Source organism: Stenella coeruleoalba, assembly GCF_951394435.1.
Source record: "Stenella coeruleoalba genome assembly, chromosome: X".
NCBI classification, from domain to species: domain Eukaryota; kingdom Metazoa; phylum Chordata; class Mammalia; order Artiodactyla; family Delphinidae; genus Stenella; species Stenella coeruleoalba.
In genome coordinates this window covers 24,855,175-24,879,171 of record NC_137152.1, presented here as the reverse complement: position 1 = coordinate 24,879,171, position 23,997 = coordinate 24,855,175, and the positions used below count along the sequence as shown (strand labels likewise).

At 37.2% G+C, this 23,997-nt stretch overlaps 1 protein-coding gene across 16 annotated transcripts in view; it reads right to left on the bottom strand.

Moving 5' to 3' along the window:
- Positions 1 to 23,997, bottom strand: part of DMD (dystrophin) — a 2,843,071-nt gene that overhangs the window by 1,188,237 nt on the left and 1,630,837 nt on the right. For all 16 annotated transcript variants that reach the window (XM_079909736.1, XM_079909735.1, XM_079909718.1 and 13 more), the window contains one exon: positions 19,358 to 19,530. In XM_079909736.1, the coding sequence (XP_079765862.1) occupies positions 19,358 to 19,530 (173 nt within the window). The remainder of the gene's footprint in view (positions 1 to 19,357; positions 19,531 to 23,997) is intronic.

Below are 23,997 nucleotides of genomic sequence, written 5' to 3'. Positions count from 1 at the left end.
TTGAACATTGTAATTTTTGGAAGAAATATGTTCCATTTCTATACCTGAATATTAGACCATTTTTTAGGTATTTGATGGAAATTGAGCTTATAAAAAATGATTGATTATAAATAAAGTAATAACTCCCTACACACCCAGAGTCATTTGAAACCGAGGACTTATCCTAACAATGGCATAGTTCAAATGTATCATGCAGGTCCGGGAACTAGTATCAGAATCAGACTGGAATGCTTTTATTGCCTTATTTAATGTGTGCACTCACATAGCAATCATATTAGCCACAAATGAAAGTCAGTAGCTTGTGAGTGAAGACCAGAAAAAATAAAGGTACATATTTTATGATTCTACTTTTATAACATTCCAGAAAATGCAAACTAATCTATAGTGTCAGACAGCAGATGGATGATTTCCGGGAGTGGAGGTAGGGCAGGAGGGAAGGGTTACTAAGAGGTCACTTATGAGGGTGATGGTTATGTTCATTATCTTGATTGTGGTACTGCTTTCACTGGTGTATACACATATCAAAACTTATCAAACTGTATTATTTAAACATGAGGTTTATCGTATGTCAATTACACCTCAATAAAACTATTAAAATGGATACTAGCTGGGCTCTAACACTACTTAAATGCATTAGTAGGTATAAAATATTTACTTAAAAACAATTTATGCTTCCTCAATGAGAGTAATTGACTACTATAGTGGATGCTGTGGTGTGTCACCGAAATTTACCAATTACAAATGAAGCATGCATTCTTTGACTGCTGTGTTACCTTCTAACAAATCACCATTTAGCCCTTCTCAGAAATTTCCCTGAGAAGACAGGAGCTTCCTTGCCCAAGATTATACTGCCTGGAAGTGGGTAGGTGGAAGACTCATATCCAATGACAGATGGATTTAGAGCCACGAAACTCCAACCGCTTTGCCTCACTCAGGAATACTCTGAATGACCATCCCAACTCCACATGGGACTGGCTGAGATCTCTCTTGTAACTACAACACAATTTCAATGCCTCCCTATGTCCAACCCTGTCCCCTTTATTCTCTTGCAGCTGTTGTTTTTAGAGCACTCCCTAATAAACCTTCTGCATGGAAATCTCTGTCTCAGAGTCTGTTTCTCGAGGAACCTAATCTAAGACAACAACCTATATGGTGAAAATCTAAAGGGCAGAATACAGAACTACATACCGGAAGATGTCACCTAGATAACATCATGAAAATTTCTATCAGTATTCATAAAGATTCATTATATACAATGATAGCCATCTTTGTTCATTGCTCATTCACCTTGTTACTAGATTTCTGGAATAGGATATAGAAGTCTTTAAAGAAAAATGAAGAAAGAGATATGGTGAACACTTGGCATGTGATAACAGAGAATCTTTTGCAGAATGTCAGCTATTAGGGACATTTTCATGCTTGGCAGAATAACTGTCATTAAATTTTAGTACATGAAGTCACAACATTTTGTTATCTTACTAGATCCATCTACCATGTCAAAACAATATGAAACATGCCAATAGAAATTACATTTCACTACTGTTATTGCCAGAAACTTGGCAAAATGGTCTCTTATTTTGTAAATTTATTAAAATAATACCATTAAGAAAAATGGAATTAACTAGATGCTAACTTTCCAGGATCACTTTTCACTAAGTGAAATTGCCATTAGAATTCTTTCCTTAGAATGAAGAGAGCGGTTTCCAAGAAAACCGCAATTGATTTTCACCACCTAGCAACATGAAACACATATCTTAGCCCTGGGAGACAAATGAAAGAAAAGAAAAATTTCTTCTACTAGAAGACCATCCAGGATATTGAGTGGTAATAGACATCTTCCATCTAATGACAGACATGAGGAGGGAAACAAGGCTTTAATAACTGAAACAATTCTTCCTTCCCTTTCTACCCACTCTCATCTATCCCATAGGCACTGATTTCAAAACTCATTTCAAAGGTTTGGCATCCAAATGAAGAAATGTAAATGAAGCTAACTTCACAACTACCTTCATACAGTCCAAGAGACTTGCTTTCAGTAGAATAAACAACAAAATGTCTATAGGTTTCCTTAATGTAGAAAAACAACCCATCTATATAAAAAGGCAGTATAATCAGTACATTTTACTTTCTGCGTTTACTAACTAAAGCTAAATGACATTTTTATTTTGACTTTTTGTCTTCAAAGTCCATTATCTTATTAATAATAGAACATCTGTGAGATAAGTATTCTAAGTTCTGTCCACTGGCAGTCTTTGATATAAAGATTTAGGCCTCATGGGAAGAAATGTTATCATGAAAATCATTTAGAGAGCGAGTTCATAGAAAACATTTCATGTTTATATTTTCTAATATTCACAAAGTTACTCCCTATGAAACAGTTCTTGGAAAATATCATTGATAAAAGACATATGACTAAGATACTTCAAAGCAAAAGCAGAAATACTGAAGTGTTATACAGATAAGGGATCCAATTTTATGGCTATTGATAAGACTGATAGAGCAGTCTTCATACAAGGTATATTTCGTAGTACCTTTTCTTTATTTATAACTTCAAGAAGACACATGGTCCAGTCCAGCCAATAAATGGCTATGTAGTAATGGTTATTAAATTATTATAATAATAATTGCCTATGTCTTTCATGATTGATATGTCACCACCCCCAAAGGGACCGTGAGGCAGTCTGTACTGAGGCTAGTGAAAACCTAATGCTCCCCTTTAGCTAGGTTGTGATCTATTTTCCTGCTATATACAGAATCCTGAGAAAAAGGGACTGAAAGTAATTCCAGTGCTTTTAAACCCAATCTACAATTTAATTTCCTTTGTGACCTTTGAAACATCACAGTTATAGAAGTCTAGCTTTCCTATTTCCCCTGATCTTCCACAGGTATTTCCTTATTAAGAAACAAAACAAAACAACCTTCACACAATTTGCAGCCCTCTTTCTTTCAATAAAAAAAGGATTTTCACTTATTTCATTTTCCTGTGTTCTTCAACCTTAAAAAACTTCAAGCCTTGCTCATGTCTCCCTTAAACTTTATACATAACAAAAGCCTCACTCTTTTTCTGTCATCTAGTCGAGTCTTCTAGATCTCTAATCCTTCGTATTACTCTTCATGTTACCACTCATAAACCAAATGATTTTTATATGGCAAAAAATTTTGATCATGAGGTAGAATTAACTAATGAGCAAAATTTGTCTTCATTCGTTTCTAATGAGAACTAATTTATTCTTACATTCTCTAGGGATATCCAAAGAATTGTGTTTTGATCTTCCAAGACTTTAACTTTGAAAATGCTAGAATGAGTAATGAATGTCGAACCAACACCATGCATGCTGGTCCAAACAAGTAATAGAGGCCTTCTGGGATTCTGCAACCATATAAAAGTAATCATAATTTTAACTTGTCCTTTGACACCAGAAACAAGACTTTTGGATAATTTGTAGACCACTTGGAATAAATTTGGCATACAAATAAAATCTTCTTAAATTAATCCTCTGAGAAATCTCCCAAATATTTATTGGTGATAGAAAACACAAATTCAAGTCTTTTATGCCATTCAAGAATTTCACTTAAGTAGGACTGTGTCCACAATTTTCAATTTCTAGTTCTAATTGTGTCACTAACTAGCGTGAATCCCACTTAAAAAATAAAACTATGTCTAAATCCTTTTTACAACTGTAAAGCAAAACTCAATAATTCAACGACCTAACAACAGTTAAGTATATGCAAACAACAAAGGTAAACATCAGTAAAAGAGTAAACAAACAAGTCAATGAGGAATAATGGGAAAGAAAGTTGCAGAAACATCAGAATGCAAATGCTTAGGATAAGGCAGGATCTAGAGAGCTGGAGGAATCAGAAAAGTAGCCTAAATATGCAAAAGAATGAACAGGTGGATAAGGAAGTTCAGTGGCTTTATTTAGTGCAAAAATCCCCCCCCCCCCCACCGCTTCACACTGTAGCAGATCCAGTTGGAATCTCACCCATTCTCTTGGCTCTTGATGCTCCAGTGTGCCTTTGGCTGATGTCCAACTGCCCTCAACTATATGTCTTAGTCTGAGGGCTTTCTTTTTGTAGCAGAGAACACACTACAGCCAAGTGCACGACAGGCTGGAAGTGCTTGCAAAAGACACACGAACACCCTGATCAGCCCTTAAAAATGATGAGTAAGGGTTGGAGTATAAACATCACAGCTCTCTTGCTCCTTGCCTAAAGTAACTGCATAATATCTGTTTTGTGGTTTCCTAGACCTTCTCCATGGAATTAAGCTCCAGTCTCCTACAGCAGTGGCTGACTTGATAAAACTCTTTACAGGTTACTTTCTCTTACTTTTCTCACCACCTCACTATACCCTACCACAATTTTCTGAGGTCACCTCCCAAGTAAACAACCTAAACTCAAATCCTTGTGTCAGGATTTGCTTTTGGAGGAAGCCAAACCAAGACACTCTTAACCCCAAAATGTTTATTAAGACCCAAATCAATCCTTAACCAAAGCTAGCCTGACCCTGTAGATAGAGTTAAGGAAAAGCACAGAACTGGATTGGAAAATCCATTCATGCTTTTTAAACAATGTAGCATGTGCTCTTCGAGACAAAGTAAGTGTAACGGGATACACAGAGGCCTAGTAGAAGGAAAGAGAGCATATTCAATAAATTATTAAATACCAACTAATGATAGGGTTTCAAAGGATAGGTCTTTAAGAAATTTGAATTATGATATAAGTAAAAATATAACAATCTCCAAGCATTGGATTCTACATAAGCATACAAAAGATAGTTATTACAAGAAGGTTGTACCTCATCAAAAATAAGCTTTGTTTTGTTTATTTTTCTCATACTATTAAGCTGCTGAAATATAAATTTGATGAAGTCCCTTCCCTGTCATTGAATTCTGTGGACTTTTATTTGTGAGAAAAGAAAATTTCCCTTTAGAAGTGTTGGCTTGGATTAGAAAATGCTTTATTATGTGCATTGCAAACCTACTTATTTACCACAGCTAGACAGAGACTCCTTCTTACTCTGTCATGCAGCTGCTTGTTTTTAAACAAATTTTGCCAAGAGACATAAACCAGATGGCCTTCTTCAAGGGTATATTGCGAGCCGTGATAGTCAGCTTATGGTAGTTTCAAGCAGCCGACAGCTGGGTAAGGAAAGTCATGATGCTACTCAGAAATCCAACTTCCAAGTATGCCAAAGCACAAGGAGGCTCTCAAGTTGGTAAATAAAATTCTGATTTCAAGTTGGTTTTAATATCCTATTTTTTCAGGGGTCTTTAAACTGCTGCTTCATAATATTACTTTTTATTTTGTAAAACAGAAATACCCCCAACACATTATATTAGAGATAAAACTTGTGGAAAAAATGGATTCAGGACACAGTTTCCAGTGGAATCAACAAGCTGTAGGTTGGACTTTCTCAAATAGTTAGAAACGTGCCATCAGTAAAGTTTGCTGAAGCTGTAACATTCTACTGTGGTAGTGTAATATATTAAATTGTCATTGTGAATTCCATTCTGTAGTATTATTATGTATCCTCATTCTTGACATGTTTTTTTGGCGAACAGAGTGTATTCCTCTGCTCCTGGACTTTGCTCTTGCCACGTGACTTGCTTTGACCACTGGATGTGGACAAAAGAGGCAGTTTGTTAGTTCCAAGGCAAGGTCTTCAGAAGCATTATGTGTTTCTGCTTGCCCTTCTGAGAGCTTCTGAACTCTGCCATGGAAGCACATGCCCTAATTATCTGCTGCCCTTCCAGCCTGGACCCCAGGGTGAAACACACACATCAGGCCTATTCATTCAACCTACAGTCCCACAGGCTAAAACAGAGTTCACTTAGAGTAGCCCTCTAATCATGAGAATAATTACTTATTGTTATTTTGGGGTATGTTTATTGCACATAATTACTGGGGCAGCACCTAACCAATAGTGGCAGACTTTGTTAAGGGCCCAATGGAAAGCTACATTGGGTCACTCATATTACTGGGTGACAGGGAAAAAGGGATAAGACAAATATGAGAGTTGACATCAACATCTTAATCATGGTGCTATTACTTTATAGAAGGTACCCATAAAGATTACAGAATTGTACCTCTGATTATCTCAGAATTCTTTCAAAACAAAGGGCATGAGAAAGACAACGCTTAGTTTCCAACATTATCTCTGAATATTAGAAGAAGACAAATGAAAGGAAGAAAGAAAAAAATAAAGCATTTCAAGAGAAGCTACACAGACAGAATTTACTTTTTGTGAAAAAAATATACAGCTTAAATGTATTCAAACATAAACATTATTCAAATTGTAAGGATTTTTTAAATGTCCATCTAAGCTATTATTTATTTTTCTAAGTATCTAACCATTCTAGGAAATCACATAGAATATTTTAAAATGTGTTGTTTCAAGCAGAAATCTCTCAAAAACCACATCTTTAGCTTGTAATGGGCAGTTTTCACTTGAGGAAACTGATGTTTTTCAAGAGGAATCTGAGACTGTCCGTGGATAAACTAAAACCAATAAGAAAATAATTCTTGTGAAAATTGCCTTACAGTCAAGAATTTGCAATTCTCACAGCGTAAACAGAATTTTTAAAGTGTTAGAATTTCGTAATGGCAACAAATCACGCTCCTGCCCACAGAATAGTAGAAGTTAAAATAAGCAAGCAAGTAAGCAAACAAACAAAAAGTTTGTTGACTTCCACCACAAAGTTATGTTGACTTTAGTGGCTAATGGGTATATTTTCTTTAGGGGAGTCTGCTTACTCCTCTCAAATACCATAATTATAGGAACATATCAAGATCTCAGATTACTCATATATTGCTATATCTATACTTCAAAGTCATAATTCAGTTTTATTACAGAAAAATGAAAGTAAATATGAGAAAATTTACCCTCCATAAATATTTTGTTGAATAAACTATAATGGAAATGAAGTTCTTGTTAATCAAACAAGAAGCTTATTCATTCCAAAATATTACAACTTTTGAGTCAGCAGTTTATCATTTACATGTAAGGATTCATCAATTTAAAAATTAATATGTATTGAGCAACTACCATGGAATTATACTGTGTTTGGCTTATGGGGTGACAGAAGGTATATGGCACAGTTTCTGCCCTATAGGAACAAAAACTCTCCTGGATGGTACAGAGTTGCACACAGTTATGCAGGACATACAAATTTATGATAAGCACCTGTAAGAGCAGTACATGAACAGAGGGTTCTAGGAACACAGAAAATGAAATAATTGATTGAGACCAGCAAATGATTCCAAATAGTGATATCTGCATTGGGTCCTGAATGATGAGTAGGACTTTGACTACTACCAAAGAACAAGGCAGGGTTCCTCAAGCACTTGAGGAGATCCTTTACCACTTGGTTTTGCAAAGCATCTTATAGAATCACAGTCTATTTTTCTATAGATATTGAATGTGAAGATACCACCTTCTAAATACATCTCTTTGAAACACTGTGGTTTCAGATAAAATAGTTTAAAAACTTTTTATATGTACCTCTGCTTCTGCTACTGAAGACTGATGGCTGAAACAGAGAACATAATCCTTGAGCATGAGAAATCCTATATGAAATATATAGGAGACAAGGGACGCAGAGACAAGAGTTCATAACTTGGGTCAAAATATGGGCTCTGGCATATACTTCCTATGCGAGCTTGGGACAGTTATTTGTTGTCTCCAAATCTCAAGTTCCTCATCTGAAAATAAGGTTCTCCTGAGGATGAAATCATACATGTAAAGTGCTGAATACCTGCCTGGCCTGTAGCTGTTGCTAAAACAGAAGCTCTTTACTCTTATGCAACACCCATCTTACATGTCCAGAAAAGGGGATGTCCTGAAATTACAGTACATTGTCATAATTTTACCTTTAGTCTTAGATCCTTATTTTATAGTGGATCTTCTTGGAGTCAGAGATCTAAACTGCTACAGCTTACAAATGACCCAACTTAACTCAAAGTAAGTAAGTAGGGAACATATAACCTAGGAGCACTGTGAAAACCGAGTCATCCATCACCTTCCTTGGCTAAGCAGGGGCTTTGCTGGAAAGAGGGGCAAGAGTCAGGCAAAAATTAATTAATGAAAATTTGTTTTGAGGGCATGGAGAGAGAACAAGTGGGTACTGGGCAATGATGAAAAACTTCTACTTTTATATTGGCAGAATTCAGGAAGCCAGAGTAACATGTTTTCTCAATCAGAGTTCATAAAATTATGAAACAAAGTAGGGGAAAGAAATAATACTCAAAAAAGCTACACTTATTACATATTTCTGAGGGTTGTTTACAAAACAAAACAAAATATTACTTTCTCTATATATACATTCAAGACTGTTAGCTCTCTTCCAATATGCATTCTCCCACTTTTCTATAACTGTACACTTTTTGGCAGAGCACATAGCATTCAGGAATAAATGCAACATTTCTCAGCCTCCCTTGCAGCTTAGGTGTGGACATGTGACTGACTTTGGCCAATGAAGTGTAAGTGTAAGTAAAATGTGGTAGTTTCCAGGAAACTTCCCTAAAAGACTACTGGTGTGAATCCTTTTCCCCTTCTCCCCACCTCCTCCCATCCTGCTTCTTGGAATGTGAATGTGGTGGGACTCCATCTTGCAATGTGTAGATGAGGGCCTACCATATAAGAATAGCAGGGTAGAAAGCAGGAATGAGTAGAGCCATCATACCTGCTTTGACTGCATACTCCTAGGTTTTTAAGGAGAGAAAACTATGCTTCTGTCTTAGTGAAGGCATTACTGCCTTGAGCTTCTGTTACTCTCAGCCAAAACAAATTCAAAATGATAGAGCTAAGAGAATTCCTATAAAAGTGACATTTAGCACAATTTTGTTTTCTTCCAAAACTCATATGTCCCGTGTAGACAGAAAAAGATATATATATATATTTAGAGAAGGGAAATTTTTGACATGACAAAGCCAAGAAACATACAATGAGTAAAGCTAAATAGTGGCATTATTTCCAAAATGAGGCTAGTCTTATAGGTTTCAAGTTGTTTTCTATACTAGAGCCTTTTTCCCTTTGGCAATGATGAAAGTAAAAATTTATTTAGATAAGAAACAAGCAAACTATAGCCCCCTGTACACTGAAGAAGTAGAACAGTCTATGGTGAAGAATGGAAATGTGTGTACACAGCTATCCTGGGAAACAAAAATGTTCAATTACTTTGAGAAAAAGGTTCAGGATATTGATCTATGCTTAACTTTGAGATTATGTGAATTTTATATCAAGTCTATTTCTTAGCTGAAGCAAGTTTTAAACTAACCTCTATGTGAACTGTAAAGATTTATAAGAATCTGAAAATGTTAAAGATATAAGGCAAATGATCCTGTATGAAATGGCTATCATAAAAAGCAAATCACTGTGCAACACTTGAGTGCTCTGAACTAGCAGTAGGAACATACAGAAGGTAAGCTGGTGGGCAGAAACAAACTTATATGTAATGCATTTCAAAATGCAAATCAAAACTACAATGAGGTATCACCTCACACCAGTCACATTCAGAATGGCCATCATCAAAAATATCTACAAACAATAAATGCTGGAGAGGATGTGGAGAAAAGGGAACCCTCTTGCACTGTTGGTGGGAATGTAAATTGATACAGCCACTATGGAGAACAGTATGGAGGTTCCTTAAAAAACTACAAACAGAACTACCATACGACCCAGCAATCCCACTATTGGGCATATACCCTGAGAAAACCGTAATTCAAAAAGAGTTATGTACCACAATGTTCAATGCAGCACTATTTACAATAGCCAGGACATGGAAGCAACCTAAGTGTCCATCAACAGATGAATGGATAAAGAAGATGTGGCACATATATATATACAATGGAATGTTACTCAGCCATAAAAAGAAATGAAATTGAGTTATTTGTAGTGAGGTGGATGGACCTAGAGTCTGTCATACAGAGCGAAGTGAGTCAGAAAGAGAAAAACAAATACCATATGCTAACACATATATATGGAATCTAAAAAGAAAAAAAAATGGTCTGACGAACCTAGGGGCAGGAAAGGAATAAAGAGGCAGAAGTAGAGAATGGACTTGAAGACACGGGGAGGGGGAAGGGTAAGCTGGGACGAAGTGAGACAGTAGCACTGACATATATACACTACTAAATGTGAAATAGATAGCTAGTGGGAAGCAGCTGCATCGCACAGGGAGATCAGCTCGGTGCTTTGTGACCATATAGAGGGGTGGGATAGGGAGGGTGGGAGGGAGACACAAGAGGGAGGTGATATGGGGATATATGTATACATATAGCTGATTCACTTTGTTATACAGCAGAAACTAACACAACGTTGGAAAGTAATTATACTCCAATAAAGATGTTAAAAAAATGTCCCCTTATTAAAAAAATACAACAGGTCCCCTTCATTCTATTCCTTCACCAACTGTTCTCAACAACTAAACATTCACAGAAATTATATGTAAACAAAGAAATATAAACCAAAGGCTAGTTTAGGTATCTAATTCAAACAATATACTGTATCATGAATGGCTCACATGTTAAATAGAGTTTCAAAAAAAAGAGAATTGTGGAATAATTGTTTGTTGACAATTGACAGTCACTATGTTAACATTAAATACCTCCTAACACCAACTATATGGGATTATTTTGTAGTTTAAAGCTTTGCCTCTGGTAGTCAAACCTCCATGTAACTGGCATCGGCAGTCAAACCACAGACTTCATTTTGGGCTGCTGGGTGGAAACAAAAGATTTCTCTATTTCGCTCACAATTGCTCTCTCAGTGGTGTGCAACGTGCAACAACTGGCCAATGAAAGATATTCACGATAGCTAGGGATTAATTTAGATTATACAGAGCCCCAGCAGAAATATAAACATGTGAACAGAGCAGCCTGACATAGAAGGCAGTGTGCAGGAGGGGGTGATCCCTAAATTGAAACACACAAGAGGAAACAGGGCAGAGAAGGTAGTGTAGAGGCTAAGCTTGGTGAAAGGAGATTATAGCAAATGACAGGTTGGTAAAAGATTCGCCTTTCCTAAAGTTTTGATGATTTATTTTTGGCATATATGATACATCAGCACTGTCAAATTATAGTTTTCATCATCATCATTATCATCAAATAGTATTTATTAACCAAATGTGCTGTACTGGACATTGTACAAGGAAGGAAAATTGATATGGTTTCTGATATCCAGTAACGAATAAAATAAAACTGACCAATCAATGTAGACAAATGTAGGGGAGCAGATAGTGAACAAGATGCTTACCTGGGGAACACCTGAAGGTTAACAATAAACTTTTAAATATTTCCAATGTTTAGGTGAATTGGGGAGTGTATGGGTGTGTCTATGTATGTTTCCTGATAGATCTGTGGAGATAAAAGTGTATTATTTTCTTTACAGAGATAACTAAGTTCTAAAAATGAATTCTATCGAATCAATTATTTAATAAATAATGATTTTCAAAAACATATCTTGATTTTTTTTTTTTTTTTGCGGTACGCGGGCCTCTCACTGTTGTGGCCTCTCCCGTTGCAGAGCACAGGCTCCGGACGCACAGGCCCAGCAGCCACGGCCCACAGGCCCAGCCGCTCTGCGGCATGTAGGATCTTCCCTGCCCGGGGCACGAACCCGCGTCCCCTGCATCGGCAGGCGGACTCTCAACCACTGGGCCACCAGGGAAGCCCCCATATCTTGATTTTGAGAACCAAATCAGAAGCCTTCCCCATACACCATGGTCTCAGCAGCATGAAAAAGTGGGACATAAAGAGAAAATGTCACTTCTTCCTCAATTTAACACATCTTCCTCTGCAGTGTCCCCATGAATGAATGCATGAGAATACTTTCCCCTGGTCAGTACAACAATGATTCTGAAATGAGATGTAAAAAAATTTCCCATATTCAGGGTATTTTTTTTTTCTTCTTACTTCTTAATTCTACCAAGTTCAAAAAACAACAGTAGAATTATGTATTGGCACTTATACATATACCTGGGAGGGGAAACAAAGATCCAACCTGGCATAAAAATCTTTACATTTAGTAGAGACTAATTCTAAGACTGCAGTGTTAATCTTTCCTGAGTTGTCAGGATCCTGTGTGTGCTTCTCATGTATCTTCCCAAATACATATGGCATTGTGACAAACAGAAGAGGCTGCTAATGCTGCTATAGCTGAATGTCTCATTTAGGAACAAACAATTCTGGAAAAGCTCCCAGATTATACATCTGTTCCTCTAGCTTCCACTTTAGAGGATAAAATTGTATGGTGATGCCATAAGGATTAATATATTATTCCTCTCCTCTATGGGTAGTGTGTGGTTATTTCCCTCACCTTGACATAAGAGAAAAATATTTATTGAATGCTCCAGTAGAAAAATTACAACTGAGATAGCAAATGCTTATGAGAAAGTTGCATTTTGAGTGGGCTTGCAGAATTACATGCTTGTCCCCCAGAATCTGAATACAGAGATGATTAAGGCACTCTCTCTTCAAGTCAGATTTCTTTGGTTTCTATTCCTGTTTTCTCTCGTTTCATTTCTTTCATTGTCTCACAGCAGCAAGAGTCTGTAAGCGCATTAATACTGTGGGCTTGGCGCTAAGGGAGCCAAACAAAGGAGAAATCCCTGGGGAAGCGGTTTCCAGCTCTCCCATTCCCAGCATCCTGTTGACATGTGGCACTGTGGTCCCAGCATGATGGTGGGAAATTCAGGAAAGCTTTCTCTAGAGTGGTGGTGCTCACAAACTTATCCTAGAGTCTGTACTGGCTTATTATAAAGTGTTTGGAAGTCCAGGGTGAAAGGCCAAAAATAGAACAATGTAACATGCTTTTCTTAAAACTACATATTTTTTTTTTTTAAATTCTGAGATCGGGGCCTTCTTGTACTTAAAAATGTACGTAGTTATGATTTTTTTAATTTTAAGTGTAAATTTCATTCAAGTACAGCATACACACAGAAAAGTACACAAATCACAAGTGCACAGTTCCATACATTTTCTTAAGGGAAATGTACCAATGCAACTAGCATCCGTAACACCAGGACTTGCTCCTGCCCTTGTTAATTTCTATTCCCCACAAAGGTCACCATATCTGACCTTTAACCCCTGATATGCCTGTTTTGGAGTTTTATATAAATGGAATCATACAACATATATCCTTTTGTGCCTGGCTTCTTTTATGCAACATGGTTTTCCTATTTCTTATTTTATGAACTATCATTGGTAATAGAATTTGATTTTTTAAATGCCCTCACACTCTCAGACCAGAATCTTGTTGTTACACAATAATGCCATCTTATGGCTACAGAGCAATTTGTAGTCTAGAAACTGCTTTCACTTTTTAAATCGTATTTGATTTGTGCTATTCTCTAAGACTTGAGGAATGATTTCCTGAAAATGGGGCAAATTTATTAATGGTTTGAGGGATAGGAAAGGTGGTAACAGAAAGAAAGGAAAGACAACAAAGTATCTGGCACTTGAAAGGTCCTCCTTAAATGCTTGTTGGAAGAAGGAAAGCACATTGTTTCTCTAATACTAGGTAGATATTATGTTAATTCTTTATTTTCATGTGTTTCCTGTAGGTATCTTTTATAAACAGTGAGCAATCCACCAAGAAATAGATGAAAATAGCATTTAGCAACAATGTTAATTTCTCATAAAGTTAAATATTTATCTTGCGTTTATATATACGGATATCTATCCATATACATGGATATGTATATGCCCACATAGGATTCATGGATTTAATATTTACTGTGTTCACCATCTGTGTTTCCATGGAAAGGAGCCACTTTTAATACTTCGAGGATTTGTAAGTTTACTGAGGCACATGTTGAAATTCTATTTGCTGGAAGACAACGTATGGAAGCTGGTCTCCTAGATAATGAGTGAGCAGTCACAGTCAATCTGGATTTTAATCCTCTACTTGCCTTGACTTAGACAGTAATGTCTGTTTTACTTTATGACATTTAATAGAGGTGAGTTCTGCCATTATGGCGTTCATAAATCTGTTGATTAAGGATGGTCTCAGCAACTATGCCTTAGGAATGCCAAGAGACTAATGCATTTTCTCATATCTGTAACTTATTTGTGAGTAAACTCTGTAGATCTATTAGAGCTAAATATTTTGGTGAAATAGAAATATGCAGATGTGTCACGTAGCATGTGTTTGGCAAGTCACTTAACATCTTTGTGATTTAGTCTCCCGTATAAAATAATGAAGCAGGATAAAATTACTAAGGTATTTTCTAGCTGTAAAAAAATCCTGTGTTATTAACTATCTATAATAGTTTAGATTATTATTCAGCAAATATTCATTCTTCTTTCCCTTCCACTGTAGGAAGAGACTACTTCCCCATTCTACTCATGTCAGGCTTGCTTTGGCCAATGGCATGTGAGTGGCTTAATATGATCACAGGTCATAAGTGCTCTTAGGAGATTAGGCTTGGTTCATGCTCTGGTGACCCGTCATGAGCAGACTGTGCCACTGATCCTTCATCTTAAGCCCAGAATAAATATATATGTAACAGACCTTAACCCAGCACACATCCTAGAGCCTAGCCCAGTTAACCATAACTTGAAACAGCTGCCCAGCCACACTCAGCCTAAGTCAGCCAAAACACAGACAACCTAAAGATCCATAAGCATGAGAATAAAGGCTTGTTTTAAGCCATCGAGTTTTTGGGGTGATTTGTATCGCCATATTACGGTAATAGCTGACTAATATACTATCATACCTGGATCATATGTGAAAATATACTAATACCTTCTTACTGGCTCAAAGGTATTTTGTTTTAACCTCAAGTTGACTTACTTAAAAAAAAAATCAGTAGTTTTTTGTTGAGAACCCAACATGAGGGTATTTAAAAATGTACAGCTTCTATTCATGAGAAAAATGCAAATCAAAACTACAGTGAGGCATCACCTCACACCAGTCAGAATGGCCATCATCAAAAAGTCTACAAATGACAAAACCTGGAGAGGGTGTGGAGCAAAGGGAACCCTCCTACACTGTGGGAATGTAAACTGGTGCAGCCACTATGGAAAACAGTATGGAGGTTCCTTATAAAACCAAAAATAGAATTACCATATGTTCCAGCAATCCCACCCCCAGGGCATATATCCAGAGAACACTCTAATCCAAAAAGATGCATGCACCCAAATGCTCACAGCAGCACTATTTACAATAACCAAGATATGGAAGCAACCTAAATGTCCATCGACAGATGAACAGATGATGTGGTATATACATACACTGGAATACTACTCAGCCATAAAAAATAATGAAAATGCCATTTGCACCAACATGGATGGACCCAGAGATTATCATACTAAGTGAAGTAAGTCAGAGGAGGACAAATATCATATGATATCACTTATATGTGGAATCTAAAATATGACACAAATGAACTTACTTACAAAACAGACTCACAGATATAGAAAACAAACTTATGGATACTAAAGGGGAAAGGGGGTGGGGGAAGGATAAATTAGGAGTTTGGGATTAGCAGATACAAACTACTACATATAAAATAGATAAACAACAAGGTCCTACTCTATGGCACAAGGAACTATGTTAGATATCCTGTAAAAAAAAAAATAACGGAAAAGAATATGTATATATATGCATAACTGAATCACTTTGCTGTACACGAGAAACTAAAACAACATTGTAAATCAACTATACTTCAATTTAAAAAAAAGAATCTATAGCTTCTAGTCTCTCTAAGGATTCAAAAATCTACCATTGTATGGGCTTGGTGGGAGATAAATTCCTGACTATCACCGCAATGGATCCCAAATTCCAGCTATTTATTTTCCCTAACCCCTGGCAGTTAGAACCTACTTATATGACTGAAGTATGCCTTATTACAGGAGTTGGCAATTTATGGCCCACCAGCAAAATCTGGCCTACCACCTGTCTTTATAAATAAAGTTTTATTAGAACAAGCCATCCCCATTCATTTGTATATTGTCTATGGTTTCTTTCACCCTGCAACAGCAGAGTTGAGTAGTTACAACAGAGATCATAGGACCTGCAAACACTAAAATATTTACTAATTGGCCTTTCAGAGGAAAAAAAATATCCATCTCCTGCTTTACCAAATAATTCTGTCAGAAACTTTAATTCTAAAATTAGTGACACAAAAAGAAATAATAATTTTGATACTTTTTGGCAGGATAGTAGCAACCAGTATCCAGTGGCAATGGTACCTCTTGTGGACCAGTGGACCACGGCAGTGACAGAAGTTTATAATTCAGATTCACCTTATAGCTTGATGCTGGGTGTGTTTCTGGGTGCATATCCTGGTCTTCCTTGACAATTTCTGCCCGTATTTAAACCTGACTCGCAGGCCTTTCCATTGATTCCATGAGTTACCTGATATCCTTCCAATTATATTATCCTACCTAAGGTAACTGGAGTTACTTTCTGTTAGTTGTAACTCAGAACCTTGAACAGTCCACTGAACTTGCTTTATTCCTGACTCTGAGTAAGATGCTCCTATTCCACTCCCCAAGGATCTTGTTCTCACCCTCTCACATCGCTCACATCTGTCAACCTGTAATTTATTGGCTGTTTGTCCATTTTCTCTCTAGGACTGGGAGGTTCTTCAAATCAGGGACTGAATTTAAATCAACTCTCCATGGTGCTCAGGAAAATGTGAAAGCATATAAGAAAGAATTAGCAGGCATGAAGACTATAAGAGCCAGAAGACCATTATTTTTATCTTCAGAATTGCCAAGCTTGATCGAGTCATTATCATGTATAAGCAGTCTGCTAAGCACTCTACATACATTGTGTCATTTAATCCTCATAACAACTCTATGACTTAGAAAATACTTTTATCCCATTTTATAGATAAGGGAATTGTGGAGCATAAAGGTTAGGGAACTTGTTCAAGGACATAAATCCAGTCAGCAGGAAAGCCAGGATTCCAAAACAAGTTGAACTCTAGTGTCTGTGCTCACAAGCAATAACTTAAAACAGTTTTACTTGAGACTAGACTAAAAGTCACAGGAAATTTAGCAGCTCCTGACCAATTCCTAGAGGAACCCAGTTAGAGAAAAATTAGGATACTTTTGCAGAATCTGGATAAGAAAAGAGTGGGTCTACTGGCGTTAGTGACACACTATCTCTTGCCAGACATAGGAAAGACCCCACCCAGACATGGGGTGAGAATTCAGGAAAGACCCCACCCAGATGTGGGGTGAGAATTCAGCTTACTCTCTCTGTGGAATGGCATTAGTCTTCTGCTTCTTTTAAAGACTATGGTTGAAGGTGAACTGAAAGGGAAAGAGTTGTATGACTGTCATAAGGGAATACCCAGCTCACAGACCAAAGATGACATAAAGTGGGGGAGAAGTCTCAGAAAGCAGAAAGTTTCACCTCTGCTTTCGTGCAAGAATGGGAGGTGTCTATAGAAGCACAGTAACCACTGGCTACCCAAGAACCCTGCAAGGTTCTTAAGGGATAGTGTTGGCGGCCTTGGATGGCTGGAAGAAAACACTGAGAGAAGACAACAAAGACAAAAACATCTCCAAAGTGGAATGAGCACCCCAAAAGACAGTGATGAAATTGACCTCATTGGAGCAACTTGTAAAAGCTAATTTTGACTCAATGTGGGCTACTGAGAGGTGTACCATGATGGCAATTTGAGTTTGTCTTTTGCAGCATATACATAGGGTTGCTGAGTTTCTTTCCCTTTATCAAGAATGGCTTTGGATACCCTAGGGCCCACTGTTTTCCAGTAAGTTGAGATAGAACTACTGGACCATCCAGGGAAACATATTCTCAGGCTTCTTGCAGGAGGCTTCAGTCCATACACACTGAACATCCACTTCGTGCTCAAGACTACCTTAATCCTGAGCATACCACACAAAATAAAACACAGCTTTTGTCTCTCAGGTGCTTGTGCAGGAGGCATAAAAGGAAAAAAATCAATCAATAAAATCGACTGCTATGTAGTAAATTCTAGGAATAGGTCACTTTGGAGCAGGTCCTCTACAGAGTAGCCACCAAGTCTGGTGACATCTGCAAATACATAAATAGTATGTTGATATATTCCATTAATGTTAAACTAATATCTAACTTTCTATGATCAACTAATATTTTTAGGATTTTAAGAAGGAAATAACATCTCATATGAGACTTGAAGGGCAGGTAGGCCAGAGAGGGCAGAAAACATTTGTGAATCTTTAAATCAATTTAATAGTGATAGAGCAGAATTTGGAGGGGTTGTAGGGCAGGCAGGAATTGATAAACAGTGAGGCTGACCAGAGGAGCAGGGGTCATGGGAAAGCCTTATATCCCCAATTAATAAGTTTGCACTTTATTCTAAAGGGAATGTAAGTTTTCTTACACTTCAGAAAAACAATTCTGGATGAAAGATAATGGGGAACAAAGTGGGGATGATCACTGGAGACAACTGAGATTTCTGCTAGAAGTATTGATTTAGGAATCTAATGCAGTAAATGAAGGACAAAAATAGAAGTAAATAAAGCAATTATACCCCAATAAAGATGTTAAAAAAAAAAAGTACATCATAAAATAAAATACTTATTTGAAATTCAAAAAAAAAAAAAAATAGAAGTAAAGATGGCAAGAAATGGACAGATCTGAGAGATATTAAGGAGGTTCTTTGTAATTATTAAAAATGATTTGATTTCCTCTGAGAATAATGAAGAAGATGGTCTTGAACAAATCTTTGAAACCAATTGTTTTAAGCCATTACAACTTTATTCCTTTTAACCTAAAATTGGAAGATAAAACAATATCTTCTTGTAGTATGAGGCTAAGAAATGTATGTGACTTTTAAAAATCTGGTCAACAGTTGGATATTTTAATTAAGGGAAGCACTAAAAATTAATTATTTTAAATCAACAAATTCCTTGTAGCAAAAAAGTGAGGGGACTTCCAAATGTAAAGGATCACCTTCAAAACAGAAACAACACACGAAAATCAACTTTGTGTTGCCAGCTTATATTTCCAATATATTAATCTAAGTATAGCAAATGGTTATAAATCTATAGGATACAGATTTGACCAAAGGTATACAATTTATATTGTACAATTATTTAAACCACCTCAATTAAATGACCAGATGGGTTTTGACATTACCTGAAATTTTAGAGGATATTATAGTGCTCCGACGTAACACTAACTTCAGTACAGAAAAATTTGTTGAATTCAGCTCATTAGTCTGAACTGTTCATCATTATTTTTTCTTACTCCACTTACCTTTTTCCAGTGAAAGTGATACTTCTCCCTCTCTTCCTCCCTACCTCTCTTTTTTTCCATGGAGAACACTGAAATGAACTCTAGAATTCCTGGGAGACAGGTATAATCATTTAGTAAAAGGAAAGTGGTACCTACCCTTGTCGGTCCTTGCACATTTTGTTAACTCTTTCCCATTGGAAATCGAGCTGTGAGAGAGCTTCCTGTAGCCTTGCCTTTTCCACCGGTGTGGCACTTTGCAATGCTGCTGCCTTCTTATTGTGAATAACGTCAATCCGACCTGAGATTTGTTGCAGGCTGTCTTTTATATTCTGTAATATTGAAATTTTAAAGCAAGTCAAAAATGATTCAGCTGTCTATGGAAAGAGAAGAAAGGAAATTTATCAACCCCCAAAGTAACTAATGGCCTCGCATTTTTAATATGGACTTTCTTTTTTTAAACATCTTTATTGGGGTATAATTGCTTTACAATGGTGTGTTAGTTTCTGCTTTATAACAAAGTGAATCAGGTATACATATACATATGTTCCCATATCTCTTCCCTCTTGCGTCTCCCCCCCTCCCAATCCCACCCCTCCAGGCGGTCACAAAGCACCGAGCCGATATCCCTGTGTCATGCAGCTGCTTCCCACTAGCTATCTACCTTACGTTTGTTAGTGTGTATATGTCCATGACTCTCTCTCGCCCTGTCACAGCTCACCTTTCCCCCTCCCCATATCCTCAAGTCCGTTCTCCAGTAGGTCTGTGTCTTTATTCCTGTCTTACCCCTAGGTTCTTCATGACATTTTCTTTTCTTAAATTCCATACATATGTGTTAGCATACGGTATTTGTCTTTTTCTTTCTGACTTACTTCACTCTGTATGACAGACTCTAGGTCTATCCACCTCATTACAAATAGCTCAATTTCGTTTCTTTTTATGGCTGAGTAATATTCCATTATACATATGTGCCACATCTTCTTTATCCATTCATCCGATGATGGGCACTTAGGTTGTTTCCATCTCTGGGCTATTGTAAATAGAGCTGCAATGAACATTTTGGTACATGACTCTTTTTGAATTTTGGTTTTCTCAGGGTATATGCCCAGTAGTGGGACTGCTGGGTCATATGGTAGTTTCTATTTGTAGTTTTTTAAGGAACCTCCATACTGTTCTCCATAGTGGCTGAACCAAATCACATACCCAACAGCAGTGCAAGAGTGTTCTCTTTTCTCCACACCCTCCCCAGAATTTATTGTTTCTAGATTTTTTGATGATGGCCATTCTGACTGGATTAATCTCCAAAATTTACAAGCAGCTCATGCAGCTCAATAACAAAAAAACAAACAACCCAATCCAAAAATGGGCAGAAGACCTAAATAGACATTTCTCCAAAGAAGATATACAGACTGCCAACAAACACATGAAAGAATGCTCAACATCATTAATCATTAGAGAAATGCAAATCAAAACTACCATGAGATATCATCTCACACCAATCTATTGACTTTTAAAAGTCATTAGCCTTGAACCCCAGTGATTTCAACATGCCCAACTTCAATGGATAATTCACAGTCCTCATCTTGATACAGGTGATCACTCACTCCCTCCATCTTAAAACTCTACCTTCATTTGACTTCTGTAACCTGAAGTTTTCTGGTTTTTCCTCCACCTTCTTGTCCACTGCTTCTCAGTCTGCTTTACAGAATCCTTCCCATCTTACTAATCTCTTAATATTGGAGTGCTCTAGCTCAGTTCTGACACCTTTCCTTGTCTATCTATATTACCTCTTATTTGGTCCCATGACTGTAAATAATCTCTATATGACAATGACTCTCAAACTTACATCTCCAGCCCTGACCTCAACTCTGAAATCCAGACTCACAAATCTAGGTACTTTCTTGACACTTGGATGTCTCATGAGCATCTCAACCTTAGCATAACCACATTCTGAACTGCATCCCCGTATCCTTCTCTTCCCATGGTTTTCTCTCCTTTGGTAAATGACATATCAATTGATAGTTATTCAGGCTGACAACCTTGGAATCATCCTTGGTCTTTCTTTTTTAATCTCTAGTATTCAAATTGTTGGACAATCTTGTTGGCTCTACTTCTAGAACATGTCCAGAATTTGACCACTTCTCCTTATCTCCCTTGCTATTGCTCTGATGATATAAGTTATCCTTATATCTCACCTAGATTATCACAATAGCTACCTAAATGATCCTCCTGCTTCCAGTCTTGCCCCTCTCCCAGTCAATTCTCCACACAACAGCCAAAGAAATTCTTATAAAACATAAATCAAATCATATTAATTCTCTTCTCAAAACCCTCCAATGGCTCCTCATCAAACCCATAGTCTTTTTTTTTTTTTTTTTGGCCCAGATGCCCGACTCGTGGGATCTTAGTTCCCCAACTAGGGATTGAACCCGCGCCCAGCAGTGGAAGCGACAAGTCCTAACCACTGGACCGCCAGGGAATTCCCAATCCATAGTCTTTATCATGGCCTACAAATCTCTACCTAGCTTGGCTGTACACTGCCTGACATTATCATCTTATTTTTTCCTTATTCTGCATTTGCTGTCCTCTCTGCCAAAAATACTCTTTCCCTCCAAGACACTTATATGGCTGTTTTCCTCACTTCTTTCTCATCTCAGAAGAGCCTTATCTACTGTTCCATTTTAAGTAGCAGCGCCAACTGCTCTGTATTCCCTGTATTGTTCATTTGTCTTCATGGCACTTATGACTAACATGAAATTATACAACTACTGGTTTCTCTACATCACTAGACTAGATCCTATGAGTGCAGGGATGTTACCTGTCTTGCTCTATATTGGGTTTCCAGAGCTCAAACCTGTGCCTGGCACATGGTAGGTACCCAGTGCATTTGTGCTGAATAAGTGAAAGTATCTAAAAATTTAACTCCATAACTTTAAAGTCTAGATTATATTTAAGGGGAAAATACACAATGCCATTAAGTAATAAAAATCTTTTAAAATATTAATGTTCAAAAAATGCTAAAAACTTACATATTTGTCTAGTCTTACAAATGTGAATTTGGTTATTTTGCTCATCTGCATTGTCAAAGACAAGTCAATTGAGTAAACATTTATTGAGCTCTTTCCTGTACAAGGACCAATACAGAGAAAGTAAAGGTAGGTGAAGCACAGTTTTATTTGTTTTGAAGAAGTTTTAAATTGATCTCATTGAGGTAGTAAGGGAGGATGTGGTTTGGAAACTGAAGGAAACAATTATAGTTTAGAAGTCCCAGTTAAATGATGAGAAATTATTTGATGAGTGGTCTAAGTGGTACCAAATCTTTTCTCAAAGTTCAGAAAAGGAATGAATCATATATCATATATGGTCACAAGCCAAGGAAAGGGCTCATAAAGGAAGTGCAATTTGGGGTAGACACAGCTGAGTAGTTGAAGTGGAAAGGACATCATACTTAGTAGGTAATACACATGCAATGACAGGGAACATGAGTAGCCGTATACGACTGACATTTCAGAAATGTACAGGATCAGGGAAGATGGGTCAGAAAACAGAGGCTGGAGATGATTAATAATGTGCTTTAAAATACTGCATGTAATTCAGTAGACAGTGGGGAACCATGACGTGTGTGTGTGCATGTGTAGTAATTTCAAATATATACAAAAGCAGAAAAGGAAAAAAGGAAAATAGTACAAACAGCCCCCATGAGCCCATTATCCAGTGCCAACACTTATGAAACCATGGACAATTTTGTTTCATTATATTTCCACCCATTCACCTCCTCAACTGGATTATTTTGAAACAAATTGATATATTATCCATAAATACTTCAGCATGTTTCCAATATACGTGAATTGTTTTCAAGGAAAGTACACATAATACCATATCCTACATCTAAAAACTTTAAAGTGTTATTAATGTAATCAAATATCTAGTTGTCCTTCATAATTGAGTTGAATTGAGAAAGTTGTTTAGGAAGGAAACTTGGCAGAACTCAGTGACTGTTTGTTGGGTGAAGAAGAGGAAAGACTTGAATAACTCCCAGGTTTCTGGCCTGAGCATCCGGATGAATACTGATATCTGAGTAAAAGGATTTCAGATGGATGAACAGGTTCTGTGTGCACATGCATTTGTGTGTGTGTGTGTGTGTGTGCGTAACAGATGATTTCCTTCTGGACACATATTATGAAGCCTTTGGGTTGTCAGACGATAGACATTCAATAGGCAGTTGGCAACAGACTTTGAGAATATGAATGAGATGGCAAATATCGTTGGGCCATACGTATTCTCACATTTCCACACGGTCTGGCCTTTCTGAGCAAAGAACATTGGCATCTGGGTTAGAGGATAATTGAATAGCAAACATACCTTGGTGTTTAGATTAGTGCATTTTTCCAGGGAGACTTAGAAGCTTATCTTTCTTGGATCCCTTTGCTTACATTCCAACTTACATTCTGAGGATAACAGACCTAGACCTTCCCCTCTCTCTGGAGAGGATGTGTTTACATTCCAGAGCAAAGGTCTCTCTCTGTTTGTCTCTCTCTTCCCGCCTCTCTCTCCCCTCACCCACCCAAGTCCCTCCATGTCTGTCTGTCTGTCTCTATCAGATGTGCCAAATCCTTTATATAAGCTCTAATGTTTATAATGTTGGGGTTTCTCTCTTGTACATCTGGCCCTCACTGCACGTCTCATGGGGATTTGAGTAATTAGTGAGATGTTCTCTGACCCAGAGATCACGTGCTTCCTGTCAGGATAAATAAATACAGTTGACCCTTGAACAAAATGAGGGTTAATCTGTGTATAAT